Source organism: Neolamprologus multifasciatus, chromosome 6, assembly GCF_963576455.1.
Source record: "Neolamprologus multifasciatus chromosome 6, fNeoMul1.2, whole genome shotgun sequence".
Taxonomy (NCBI): domain Eukaryota; kingdom Metazoa; phylum Chordata; class Actinopteri; order Cichliformes; family Cichlidae; genus Neolamprologus; species Neolamprologus multifasciatus.
Window position 1 is genome coordinate 8,205,764 of NC_140444.1, and position 14,594 is coordinate 8,220,357.

General features: G+C 40.3%; 1 protein-coding gene across 1 annotated transcript; it reads left to right on the forward strand.

Moving 5' to 3' along the window:
• The first annotated feature begins 6,110 nt into the window (after positions 1-6,110).
• Positions 6,111-13,622, forward strand: LOC146516307 (prostaglandin E2 receptor EP1 subtype-like). Its single transcript, XM_085164188.1, has 3 exons — positions 6,111-6,933; positions 9,303-10,207; positions 12,433-13,622. The coding sequence occupies exons 2-3, from the start codon at positions 9,344-9,346 to the stop codon at positions 12,700-12,702; spliced, it is 1,134 nt and encodes a 377-aa protein (XP_085020314.1). The 5' UTR covers positions 6,111-6,933; positions 9,303-9,343; the 3' UTR covers positions 12,703-13,622.
• The last annotated feature ends 972 nt before the right edge of the window (positions 13,623-14,594 follow it).

Consider the following 14,594-nt stretch of genomic DNA (forward strand, 5'->3'; position numbering starts at 1 on the left):
AATGATTTAGTCCGAGACTAACATAAATAATTGTATGTTCTAACAAGATAAATGAAGCCAATAAAATATAAAACTATCTAGTTTAGAATTAACATCTTTATGTGCCATCGTTATGTCTATGATTAAAAAAAAAAACAACCTAAAACTAGCTGAAGTGATATATCTGGGTGGAGTTTCTCTTTCACACCTGCTGTGTTTTAGCTCATTGACCCGTGGTATTTAAGCACTCGCTGGTACTGCTATTCTCTGCCTTCCATCTGGACTCTGTGAACAACGTCAGAGGCAAAAACTATTTTCATGTAGACAATTCACCAAATAAAGAAATCAAATGTTCAGGAAATTGTGGCGATTAGGTCAAGTACATGATAACATAAAGTATACTGACAGTGGTTCATGAAGAGTAATATTGAGCTATCCCTCTGACTGGCTAATGTGGGTTTTATAGTCCTCCAATTGTGTCCGTTCACTTACACTTTTTTGGGAAAAATGTGTGTCCATGCAAAAGAAAAAGGATTAAAAGCACAGACAGAGGCTGCAGTTGACACTTTTCATTATTTCATTGTGCCCTGTAACTTCACTCTCCTTTCCGTCTGGCTTGCAGAGCAACAGCAACACAACCAAGAGTGGACCATGGATGGTTGGAGCACGTGCTTTGTACCTTCAACCATGATCTGACAACAGAGCTCAATGCAGGCAGACGGGCAGTCCCTGGAGTGGAACGGACGGCGAACATGCTCTCTGTGTTCGACTATAAATCCCACTTAGGTAAAAGGATGAAGAGACAAAGTAACTGGTTAAAAGGAAGACAAGTGGAGAAGAGGAGAAACCTTTAGGAGGCAGTAAGAGAAGCTACTCTTTGCCATGTTGTTGTTCCTATTGTAGTGGGTGTTAGGCCTCTAATGCCTCTAAAAAGTTTTTGTGTTTTTTCAGTCTGTATACCTGCTTTCTTGACTGTTCTTCAGTTGCCCAGCCAAAATCAGAGTGATTGCACTGTTTTCTGGGACTCCTGTTGCTTCAAGGAGTGTCACAGACACTTCCAGTTACACTTGCCTGGGCCATCCAGCCAGTCACTGCTCCTGCAAAGAAAAACACTGCAATACTACAACGACAGGGAACTCATCAGAGGCTAGATCCACTGAATCGCACTATTCAATCAATGAATTTGAAATTGCCACAACCCTCTGTCTCTGAAACACCAGTTCAGCCCAATGTAATGGAATCTGATTTTGTTCCCTAGCTGCCTCCCTGTGTGTGCAACCCCTGTGTATACGCGTGAGCTGGATTACTGCAGGGGTTTTCTGTTGAAGTGGCCTTTATTGCTCAATCATACACCCCGTGGCTTCTCTAACAACTACTCAAAGATTTCTCATGTTGTGGGTTTGCTTAATGATCGAGCTCTTCGGAGAGCTGAGTCTTATTTAATTAGCAGGTCAAATGAGTCATCCACATAAGTTTGTAAGGCGTTTAAGAGAGCGTTTGATCAGCTAGATGGTGCTTTAATTTATATCAGACAAATACTGTCACTGAGTTCTCAACTGAATTGTGTCAGGGACAAAGGCACTAAAAATCGGTTACCATCATTCCTTAAATAATCAGCTTAAACATGAACTAGCTTTATAGGATGAGCCAGCATCTCTGAAAGACTTAAGATCTCTAACCATAAGAAACGATAGTCAGCTCTGTGGCGCAACCTGAGAAAAGAACTTCAAATCCAGACTTTAGTGAAGTTCACTTTAGTGAAGTTTAGAGTTCAGCACTTCAAGCTCCTCATCTGAACATCTGGAGGAATTGATGCAGCTTTGTCGGCCTAAACTCACACCAGAGGAATGGCGGTGAAAGATCGAGGCTAAAGTTTGTATTTAGTGCAGTCAGCCGGTGTCAGTGGTCACAAAACTTATGCCCACCAGTTAAAGTGGGGGTACTGGCGGGCAGGTCAGAGTTAAACTCACCTCCCCCAGTGTTGCTACCTACCACATGTTTCAGTCAAGACAATTTGACTTTCCAAGCCCTTGTTGATTCCACTGGAGAACAAATCCGGCTTGATGACCAATTATCCATCCATCCATCCATCCATCCATCCATCCATCTTCTCCGGTGGGTGCTGGGTTTTTGGAAGACCACATTTAATACACCTTTATAGTATCGTGTGGTGTCTTTTTAGATTAACTAACTCAGCTTCAGCCCTCCAAGCTTTGGTAAATTACTTTCTTAAGGATTTTCTGAACAACTTTGTGTTTCTTGATGACATTCTAGAAAAAAATAAAATGCCATGTCATTAAGGCTTTGCAAAAGTTACTGGAAAAGAGACTGTATGTGAAGGCAAAGAGATGTGAATTTCACACTTCTTTAGTATCATTTTTGAGTTATATTCTTAAGAGTGGGCCAGTGAAAATGGACCCGGAGAAAGTCAAAGCCATGACCAAAGGGCCCACTCCAACCACTTGGAAACAATTACATCACTTTATGGGCTTTGCCAGCTTCTATTGGCAATTCATCAAAAACTATAACCAGGTAGCAGCACCTCTAACTCAGCTCTCTTCTACCTCCAGAGCCTTTGCTTCATTTCCAGAAGCTGAATGCGCTGACCGGTTTCTCCTATTTCATGGCCAGGCTCAGTTGTCATTGACAGGTTCTTAAAAGTAATGCATTTCTTAGCCTTGCCTAAACTTCCCACAGTTACCATAACAAACCAACAATTACTTTAACATGTTTTCAGGTTGGATGGAATTCACTCAGACATTATTTCTGTCAAATGACAAAGATTCATCTCTCAGGTTTGGAGCACTTTCTGTGATGCACTATGATTCAAAGTTAGTTTAGTTTCTGGTTTTCATCTACAATCCAGTGGCAAGGCACAGATCAAATCATCCAGGCAGCAAATCGGGAGGATTTGCTGATTGGCTTGGAGCTGCCTTGCATTGTGTTGTTTCTTCCAATCCTACATGAAGCTCACAACTGCACCGGACTGAGTATGCACATAATCTACTGATCTCAACAGCTAATGGATTATCTCCTTTTGAGGTATCTTTATGTTACCAGCCGCCACTGTTCCTGGCTTCAGGAGGAGACTTGGCTGTTTCCTCCATCCAGCACCACCTACGCTGCTGCCACCATGTATGGAAACAAAATAAAGCCACACTCCTCAGAACAGCTGACCACAACTGCCATTTGGCGGACACATGGAGGACCCCGGAGCCGCAGTGCATTCCGGGTCAGAATGTTAGGCTCTCCTCCAAAGTCCTTAATCAAACCATCTCCCGTTCGTCTCAATTTGCCTGCTTCTATGAGAATTTATCCCACTTTCTCCATTTCTCAAATCATACCAGTCACTTCTGTTTTGGCAGCCCTCTTTTTGGCAAATCCCTAAGGACCTGTGGGGAGGCGTTCATTATCCTGAGAAAATATTTCCCGCTGACCTTTATCACATTACTTCTCCTCAAGCTTTAAAAAACATTTTTTTCATTGCAGACAAAAAATTATAACAGAAGACAGGGGTAAGATGCAACCAAAGATGCAACAATGCCTTAATTTTTATGTGTTTATTTTGGTGGGCACTTTTGGACCCTGAAACATCTGTCTGGGTACATGTGATTCTGAATACGAAACTTCAAACCACAGGGATCCAAAAGAGCGCTTACAGTTTCGCTTTGCATTTAAACATTAATTATAATTGCTGGATGGCCTTCGTATTTTGTACACAAGGAAGAACCCAAATGACGTTAGTTCAGTTTAATTCAATTTACTTTTATTTACATAGCACCAACTTACAACAACAGTTGTTTCAACACACTTTATATTGTAAGACCAAACAAATGGAGTACACAAACATACAATTTTGCTCTTTGTATGTGTGTTTGTCATTGAGAGAGAGAGAAAGCGAGAGAGAGAATGTGAGTGTCTTTGTATAAGCGTTTGTCATGAAACATACTTAAGAATGAGGGTGAGAGACTGCAACAACAACAACTATGCCCCCTCAAAAGCCAGAGGTTAACAGTGAATACATAGTGTCCCATCTAAGAAAACCCAAAACCCAAGGCCACACATGCCGATGACGATTGAGCGCTCAAATCAGACAGGGGAAGAGAAAGGTCCCGGACAGAGCCGAGGGCAAGAATACCAAGGGACTGCAGGCAGCAAGTAGCTGACCCCAGTACAAGCCGAGGACGGGGCCCAGCATGCTTCAGTATTAAGAAGTAATGATGCTTAATAGTGAAACCTCTGAAAGGCAGAGTAGAGATCTTTACTGATGTAAATAATGTTACCTGACTGTAATGGAGTGGTGGAGGTGTTCTGATATTTACAGTTCACAGGTAGAGGTCTTGATTTACTCCAGTTAAATCTATGAGCTCGATTCGCTCCAGAAGAGAGTTTTGTGAGTTCCCAAGGAAAAGTAATAGCATCATCAGCATATAGGCATGTCGGATTGCTGCTGCTAGTGGTTCAATGAAAAGGACAAAAAGCTAGGCCTGTCTGGTGCCCCTCATTAGATTAAAGCCTTGCAAATTAAGTTTATTTGTCCTAACACATGCATTTGGATAGCTGTGTTTTGATCCATTTTTTGAAGAATGTCCATCCATCCATCCATCTTCATCCTCTTTATCCGAGGCCGGGTCGCGGGGGCAGCAGCCTAAGCAGAGAAGCCCAGACCTCCCTCTCCCCAGCCACCTCCTCCAGCTTATCCGGGGGAACACCAAGGGGTTCCCAGGCCAGCTGAGAGATATAATCTCTCCAGCGTGTCCTGGATCTGCCCCGGGGCCTCCTCCTGGTGGGACATGCCCAGAACACCAACCCCAGGTGGCACCCAGGAGGCATCCTTGTCAGATGCCCGAACCACCTCAGCTGGCTCCTTTCAATGTGGAGGAGCAGCGGCTCTACTCTGAGCCCCTCCCGGATGGCCGAACTTCTCACCCTATCTATAAGGGAGAAGTCAGCCACCCTTCGGAGGAAGCTCATTTCCGCCACTTGTATCCGCGATCTCGTTCTTTCGGTCACTACCCACAGCTCGTGGCCATAGGTGAGGGTAGGGACGTAGATCGACCGGTAAATTGAGAGCTCTCTCAATTTTTGAAGAATGTACCAAATCCAAATTTGTGTAAAACTGCAAATAAAAATTTCCACTTTACCTGGTCTATGTCTAACGAGACAACTGTGGTTTCTAGTTTATTGATTGTGGAGCAATGATCTATTGCATTAAATGGTCTGTGTGTATTGTTTGCTAACTGTCTACGCTTGATTAAACCTGTTCAATCAGGATGTATTATGAATGGAGTAATTTCACCTGCTCAGGTGAAATTAACTCCAGGAGGATGATTTTTGGACTTCTGCTGTTTGCATCAATGTGTGTCAGTGTGAAATAAACCAAGTCAAGGGTAAACTATAGGTGCCACCAGTGACCATCTTTCTGTTGGAATGAGGCAGCAAGCAGCCTGGTCCACCTTACGCCAAGAATCCACTTGCACCAGTCTTTCGTAGAGGAAAATGTTTTTCATCTGCATAAACAAGAAAAAAAAAGTATGACATTTGTGTCTTGGATCATAAATCAACTCAATTTTTCGCCTGTTTTACAAACCTCTTTGAGACTGGGCTTCTTTTTCAAGATGTAATCCCATCTAATAGATGTTTTGATATTTTCTGCGCACTTAGCCCTTTAAGACTCTCGCAGGGCCTAAATTCTTCCTCCGGGTGTCTTGATTTAATTTTTTTTTAAAGGGAAAAAAAACAAAATGAAAACAATTTACATGTCAGTGCCCATCTCTGCTCTTTCCTGTGAACCAGCAGCCAATCTCTAATGTTGCTTTTGCTCAGTTTCCAAACCAAAATGTGTGCTAGTGTGCTCCAGCTTGCATTCCAGGACCTTGTAAAATTCAAACAAACAAAGCCACCTGGCTTCAGTATGTACTACAGGAAAAGTGTCAATCAAGCAGAATACATTTTTCCTTTACACAGCTGCAGAAACCCCCAAGACTAACACCAGGGTCCTTGAGGAACATCTGGGTTTTTTTCTAGAGCGTGAATATGGCTTTTCCATACCAAATTATCTAAACTACAACTGCAAAACAAACACCTTCACATGTATCCTCATCTTTTTTAAACATTTTTTTTTTTAATTTAATTGTTTTTTAAATTCTATCTAGATAAACGTCAGCCCTTTGCTCCTGAACACTGAGGTCTTTTATTGGAATTACTGAAATAGAAGACCCTTCATAGGAAGGACTAATATCCACCACGTACTGGACAACTGATACCTCAGCAGAGGTTATTTTAAGCTCAGAGTTACGCATTCAACTGCAAAAATAAATAGATTAATAGCGCAGCCTATGGAACCGAATCTGTTCAGATCGATTTATTTACCGAAGAGCGAGGAGCTGAAAAGTGTCTTCGCTTCAAGCTGATTACTGCAAATAAAGCTTTATTAACTATTTCGAGACCAACATTTTGAAGTTTACAGGGAAATTAAAACTATACCAGCGTGCTGCTTAGGTAAAAAAGAATGACTTTTTCTTTTTAAATTATTTTCTCCCTTCTCTCTTTTTTTGAGAAATGACACGTTAAGTGACGCTACGTTGCGCTTACTGGTCGTGCAGGTAATGTAAACAGGCTGCAGGGAAAGTGCAGCGCAGGGGTGAGACAGACTTGACTCAGGGGGCGAACAGCAGCAGAGACGCCCACACAGACTGGAGGACACCGCGCTATAAAAATGCGAGTCTGTATTTCAGCGTCAGTGGGGATCCTTTAAAAGCTACAGTGAAATAGACAGGAGTCTTAAGCAATGGAAAAATCTCCGCGACGGACATCGCTGCAGTGGAGCTTGTCGAAAGGAAACATGACTTCTAATGAAAACAGATTTTTTCTTCTGGATTTCTTTGGATTATCCTTATGAATCACAAAGATAAACCAGCTGGACTTATAAGATATCTAATCAACTGTCGAGTGGTAAGTAATTTCTTCCATTTAAATAATAATAATGATGAAGAGAAGTAATAAAAAAGAATAAGTCTTTGTTCATTCTATATGTATTATTTTTTGTTAATATCTGTATTTCTAGTTTCTTATTTAGTGGAAATGTGAACTTTTCTGAAAATATACAGATCAGTGTGGGAGTTCTCATAGATTTAACAAAGTGGTGAGAAGAAATTGTGATAGGGTGTGTTGTGGTGCAGAAAAGCAGCTTACTGGCTGTCTCTGGGCTCTGTGGAAGTCTGAAACAGTAGACAGGAGACAGCCCTAAAAATTAATATTTCTGTGTGGTAGAAACTGGATCCAGTAATTGTTTTAATTCGTTTAAATTAAGGCAATTGCTGTTACTGTTTAGACACCACAAACGAGGTATAAGGATTCTCTGTGTTAAAAAAATGTATGTGATTGTGGAATGAAGCATTGTGAACAGTGAGCTGAATAATGCTCAGCTCTGATTTCCCCCAATATTTAGTCTTTTGTTTGTGTTGCTGGGAGTTCTGTTCTGTTTATCTATGTTTGACCTCCAAACTAAACCTAACAGTGACGCTCCACTTTGATTAACAAAGCACTGCAGACCTGACAGCTGCCTCAGTAGCCTCTATTTGCTGTCTCTCATCCTGTGTCCTTTCATCGCTCAAGTGTGTTTTGACACCCACAAGGTGACCAGCTGTCAGGTTGGGTTCAAAATGAATATTTACAAACCAAGAAGAAGAAGAAGAAGAAGAAAAAGAAGAATAACTTAAACATTTGTCATCTATTAAATATATGTATAAAAGATTGAAAAAATCTTCCTGCCTATGATGAATAATTATAAGTACATTTATAAGACATTTGTGTGTCATACGACTATTAAAGTTCTCTCCTTTGCACTTCTTTCACATACTTCCACCTGAATCATACTCAGTTATAAAAGAACAAGAGCCATATTTGTGGGGAACGCTTTATAAGAACAACAATAGATGTGAAAACAATAATTTCCTTCTTTTCTTTTTTGTAGTGTTTTTGAATCTTTTAAATGTCAGCAGCTCTGAAATCTTAAAAGATGACCCTTAAAGGATGTCAAGTAAAGGTTGTGCCTTTGGTTTCAGAAGCGGCTTTACTGCCTCTTGTCAGTGATTCTTTGGCCAGAGAAAGAGATGAACACATTTCTTCTGAAAGCTATTGTCTCTTTTGGTGTTTTAACAATCTGCCAATATCTAATAGCCTACCCTCTAAGGGCTGTGGCTAAAGGACCACCTGACCTGGCACTGTCCCCCACTCAGGAAGATAAAACTGTCATGGTCTGGCTGGCAGACCGTGGGGAGATGGGGAAATAGGACCCAAACGCCGGACTCTTCAGTGCAACAGTGTTTATTTACAAGGTGGTGAAGTAAACAACAATAAATCCCCAGTTTCCCAGACTCCCGTGTAGTGTCTTCTTCCCAAAAGTCCCCGTGTAGTGCTCTCTGCCCCAGTGTCCCTGCACTCCCCGTACTCACTGCTCCTTCTCGTCCCACACTCCTCCTGAGGGGAAAACAATAGAGGCAGCCGTTACACACTTATCCCAGCAGGCATACACTCACACTTGACTATGCTTGAAGACTGACGTGTAGTCAAACGCAATAATCCAGCGTCGGTGGAAGCTCCATCGCTCATCTAAATAGCTCCCCCGACGAGCCCAGATGAGGAGCAGGTGTGCGGCAAGGACTTCGGGTGTGGCCAGCCCTCAAGTCAGGCCACGCCCCCAGGCCTGAAGGTGCCTGTAACTTGGCCACAGAAGAAAGGCAACACACACACCAGCCTACATACAGATGTGCACAGGGGCAGTGCAGACAACACACCAAATAATAATAATAATAATAATAATAATAATAATAATAATAATAATAATAATAATAATAATAATAATAATAATAATAATAACAGTCATAGTCCCCACTGCCCACGGACCCGAGTCCCCAGAGCCGGGTCCGTGACATTCTGTGCCCCAGAGTTCAATCGTGTGCTTCAGTGCAGCCACCATGCCTCATTGCAAGGCAGCCACGTCTCCCTGTTTATGCTTCGAGGCAGGAATTCTGTTCACAAATAAAACCGTTAGTCTCATGTTCCCCCCACCTGGTTGTTTTTTGTGTCCTCCTGTGCCATCACATTTAAATAAACAAATCTGGAAACACTATTGTAGATGTTTGGTTGGGTTGGGATTTTCTGCATTCATTTTTTCCAGGATATTTCTTGAACTTTTATTTGTATTTGTGTAAATAGTTATTACAGTTTTTATTAAATCAACTCATCAATATCATTTTACACGGATCAACAGCAGCTTAAGAGTGCTTTATAAATAAATATGCCTTTTCTCTCTCCTGCAGCCTCACCTAACTATGGACCTCCCGACCTTCAGAGTTCAGAGATGTTAGCTTTGAGCCACTACAACTCCTCAGCCCCCCTGCTTCTCCCTCATGTGGCTAATGACAGTGGAGGGAAGGTGGAGGCTGCTGTTGAAGGGCTGTCACATCATGAAAACCTCACCTTTGAGGAGCCTACCGCTGGTGGAGCCTTCATTGTCATATTGTCCATGACACTGGGCATCATCTCCAACATTGTGGCCCTCATCATCCTGGTTAATGCTTACTCCCTTCAGCGCCGGCGTTCCAAAGCTACATTCCTTCTGTTTGCCACGTCACTGGTGATTACAGACTCGATTGGCCATGTGATTCCTGGTGCCCTGGTTCTCCGACTCTACCTCTCTGGAGCTGCAAGGCCTCAGTATGTCAACTCCTCTGATGGGATGTGCCAGTTCCTCGGTGGCAGCATGGTGTTCTTTGGACTATGCCCTCTCTTCATGGGCTGTGCCATGGCTGCCGAGCGATGCCTGGGTGTTACTAAACCACTGCTGCACTCATCTTTGGTCACAAAAAGACGTGCAAAAATTTGCCTTTCCGTCATCTGGCTGGCAGCCTTAAGTGTGGCCTTGCTACCCTGCTTTCAGCTGGGTTCCTACACCTATCAAGAGCCAGGGACCTGGTGTTTCATCAAAGTGCTCAGTGACACTAAGGAGGTGGATGTGGCATTTGTAGTATTGTTCTCTGGACTTGGGCTGACCTCGCTAGCTGTGGCACTGGTTTGTAACACCATCAGTGGACTGACACTGGTCTTCGCCCGGCTCAGGAGGCAGCCCGGCTCCCATCACTCAGCCAAGTCCCACGACATAGAGATGGTGGTGCAGCTCGTTGGAATAATGGTCACCTCGTGTATCTGTTGGAGCCCTCTTCTGGTGAGTGTCAGGAAGTACAAGGTTAAGAAAGAAAAGTCAGTAAGATGGTAGACTTCACCTGTTGTCTAAAAATAAAAAAAGAAAGAGCTCTCACAGATGTTTCTACTTAGGTTGGCTGATTAGCGACACTCTGAGCATGCTTGCCTTCATGCCCATACTGTGCTTTATTAACTCTCGTCAGTTTTGTTGCAGCTGTTAGATCACAACAGTTTTACAGCTCTCTTACTCATTCTGGCAGCTCACTACAAGTGGATTTTTAGCCAGCATGCTTGAAAGCACCTATGTGGTGGTTAAGCAGTATTTGTACTCCTCAAATTTGTGGAGGTTTTCAAGTTATGTCACATAGTGCAACTGTGAGATTAGGGGCAAACTGAGAATTTTGGTTAAAAACTGGGAAGTTAGAAGTAATATTTAAAGTCACACTGCATTAGCAACAGGATCAGTGTTGACAAAGACGAAAAAAAAAAAAAAAAAAAACTTTTTGGGATTTCCTTACTTACCCTTTTTTCATTGATTGTACTTATTTGTATTTTTATATTTCCTTCTAATATCTGTACCTGAGCTGAGGTGACGCAAAAATTTCCCCGTTGTGGGATCAATAAAGTCTTATCTTATCTTATCTTATCTTATCTTAGATTGATTATGGATCAAGACAAAGAAAAATATTTTTTTAAAATTTTACAAAATTTAGCAAATTGATTGCAAAGAGTAGAAATTATAATTCATCACTTTAACTCCCATTTATTTAAGTATAAAACAAAGAAATTACAGAAAGGTGAGATGAGCGTAATACAATGTGCAGTGAAAACAAATTTATTCAAAATAAATCAGCGCAGGATAGTCCAGGTGCAGGTGACTGTGACCTCTTTGATTTTATAATCACTTCTGAGTCCTGCGTGCATAAAGAGAAAGTTGAAAGAATCTTCTGTTCAAATGGCCTTTGTTTCTGTAAAAACAAAACAAAACATGAAATTCTTATTTAACACATTTCTGAAGAGAACTGGATCACATTACACAGCTGGATCATTATGGGATCAAATGTCAGACAGGGAACAACAACTGCTAAATTAAAGAGTAAGTGCTCTTACTTTGTGTAAGTCAATCACTTTGTTTAAATATCAAGCTCAGTTAAGAAAACAAAAATACAACAACGTGCAAACAGAGACTGAAGCAGAAATGTGGTCAGAAAGAAAGACCGCATATTTAAAAAGTGCGTCACACGCATAATAACAGAGGGGTTTTTGCACGCTATCAAGGGTTTATATAGGATTAGCAGAAAAATGAGAATGGGAAAGTATCTCTCAAGTTAGACCTGCCAACAAACTCTAGTTTACATCTCAAGTGAACTGTGCAGCAGTCCTCAAGGACAAAACAACATACACAGCTGGTATCTGGTTTGTATCATATTAAGAAGCTTACAATATGTTTTTTAATTTGGTGATTTCAGTTTACTCAGATTGTCATTTGCTTGACTGACTCATGTAAAGATTCAGCCAAATTCTGTTTTACTAAAGTGAAATTATTTCCATCGGTTGCTTCCATCCTTCCATTTTCTTAACTGTTTATCCAAATTGGGGGTTTGCGTTGGGCTCGAGCCAATGCCACCTGACACCGAGCAAAAGTCAGGGTGCACCTCGGACAAGTGACCAGTCCATTACAGTTTCAAACTGGGCATGACAGGCACGGTGATTTTGTTATTTTTTGGTCAAAAATTAGCACATTGCTGATAGTTACATATCAGTAGCATGCAAATTTAATGTAATGTAAGAAGGCACAGGTGTTACTTTTGTGCACAAACATATATGAAGCAGAAGGGTTTTTTTGTCTTATGATACCTGCATGTGATCAGAGAATTTGCACTATCATTATTAAATAAATGGTAAATACAAGTGATCTCATGACATTGCTCTCCCTAAGATGATTGCATATTATAGATTTAACTAATTAAAAGTATTGGTATCAAAGCTGAAGATTTTAATACCAGGTATTAGGCGCAATGCAGTCCAGCTACTCGGAAATAAAACTTTTACTCCTGCAGTCTCTACTTTAAAATATCAATAAGAGGTTAGTACAACTATAGCCAGACCTTATAAAGCAATGGCACTGTATCTATGACACTAAGGAGGGCAGAGTGGCATTCTATTTTTATAAACATTCATTTTGCTATTCTTTTAACATATTGTTTTTACCTTTTCATTTTGCTAACTGCAGTTTTATGTCTGCAGATCTTTGGCCTGATGTCCGTGATTCACTCCTACACGCGAACCATTGGACACAGCTTGTCATACTATGAAACCCTGATGGTGATGGGAGTGAGGCTGGCCACGTGGAACCAGATCCTCGACCCCTGGGTTTACATCCTGTTGCGCCGCACCGTGCTCCGCAAAATCTACCTCATTGCTAAGTGCCAAGCAGGCCTGAGGGGTACTATTTTGGGCCGTTGGGAGCCGTCCTCTTTTCCTAGCTCAGAGAAGAATGATGTAGATCAAGTCTGATCTGAGAGAAAGGCTGACATAGTAATTTGCGGATATATTTTGTTACCAGGTCAGTGAGCATATGAAGAACTCAACAAAGATCTTTATAAAGAAAGGCCAACAGAAGAGCAGGATGTTTGAAAACACCTCCGTAGCTTTTAAACCTTCTCTAAAAAAGTGCTTCCTGGATTTAATCATCATTTCTCTTTCTCACATCATCAAAGTTTACCCTGAGTTCATGGTCTGGACCTTATAAATGAACGCTAGCTAATGCTATGATTTTGCACAAAATATACACTTTTCTACTGTTTACCTGCATTGAGTGAACATTCCTTGTTATTATACCCTCATAAGGAAACTCTTAAGAGGAAAAGGGAACGATTTAGGCCGCATACGGCTGCAGTACTAACCACGCTTTGTCTGGAGAAGCTCAAAGTTTTGCAGAAGTGCCACTTATACAGGGACTACATACAGTATTGCATTGATTTATTTGTACTCAGTTCTATCTGCTTTTAAAGACATGAATTGCACAGTTGGGATGCCTTCATTGCATGGTTGCAAAAGAAATCAGTTGTACTGGTTTTAACATTTAGAGGGAGCACCTTACTAAACCCAGAAGTATTTAGAGCGTATTCTGCTGAATGTATTTCATTAAGGGATGTTAATATTCAAATAATGTGGAGTTTATGTATGTTTATATGCTCTATGTGTGCTTATATATTTCTTTTTGTGAAATAAAGTAAGAGGTTATAACATAATACTTGAATTATACACTCAGTTTTCTGAGTGTGTGTAAAGACTGAATGTAAATAAAAAAAACAATTCAATGTGATTTTATTCCAGAACTTTGTATTTATTTTTTCCCTAACCAGAAACAGAATCTTTTAGCTTTTAAAAAATGTTGTACTCTACTATCATACAGATGTCTGTGACATCAGTGTTTATTATTATTATTATTATTATTATTAGTTCACCTACAAGCACAAAAGAGTCTGATGCCTTTTTATTTTATCCTAGAAATGTCTCTAATTTCCTAGAAGATCTAGACTACTTGCTATTTCCAATTGCTCCTTCTTTATTAGAGATAATGTCAAATATTACTGCAAAATGTTAAATAAATGAAATCTGATATTTATTTAACCTCCCATAAAGCTTTCAGTCCAATCATAATAGGTTTTGCCATCCAATCTTGGTGAGTGGACATATGCCCTATTGACCCTTTCTTATTTCAGCTGATCACAGGATCTGGACTGGTTATGTTGTGGGGTACAGAGCAGGTAAAATAATGCAATCATGATCATGTTTCTTGCGAGTTTGTTTTTTCATTTACCCATACAGTGATTAACAAAAATTATTAGACCACGTAAAAACAAGAAAACACAAATATTCTAGAAATCTGTCAATAACTAAGAGTCATGTTGATGTTTATTAGGGGAAAAAATAAACTGAATTCATGTTGTAATACCTACATTTGAACTGGCAAACTGGACTCTGAGAAGTCCGAAACCAATCCAGCATAACAATCATAATCATCATCATCAACAACAACAACAACAACAACAACAAAATAATATTTTTTTTTTTGTTCAGGACTCCAAGTCCTGTAATTTCAATTTCAAAAAAATATTTTTATTTATTTATTGTTTGCTTTTTTATGGAACAATAAGTTTTAAAATTTGTGGATAACAAAAATATTTCTATTTTTGCATAAAAAATATATTTTTGATAAAATAGCTTGTGAAGATGGATTAACATTACAGAAACATAAATAATGATTTTGGCAATTACCAAATTTTTAATTATTAATTTAGGGCAGTTGAGCCTTACATTGGGTGGTGATCTTATAATTTTGTTAAGCACTGTATGCAATGGAGGACACTGATACAAATTCTACATTTTTTTGTGTATGTGTT

What these genes read in the sequence shown, in the direction of transcription:
- LOC146516307 (XM_085164188.1), top strand. Translation starts at nt 9,344, where the DNA reads ATGTTAGCTTTGAGCCACTACAACTCCTCAGCCCCCCTGCTTCTCCCT. An exon ending in TCTGTTGGAGCCCTCTTCTG is followed by an intron (nt 10,208 to 12,432) that starts GTGAGTGTCAGG and finishes TTATGTCTGCAG; the next exon opens with ATCTTTGGCCTGATGTCCGT.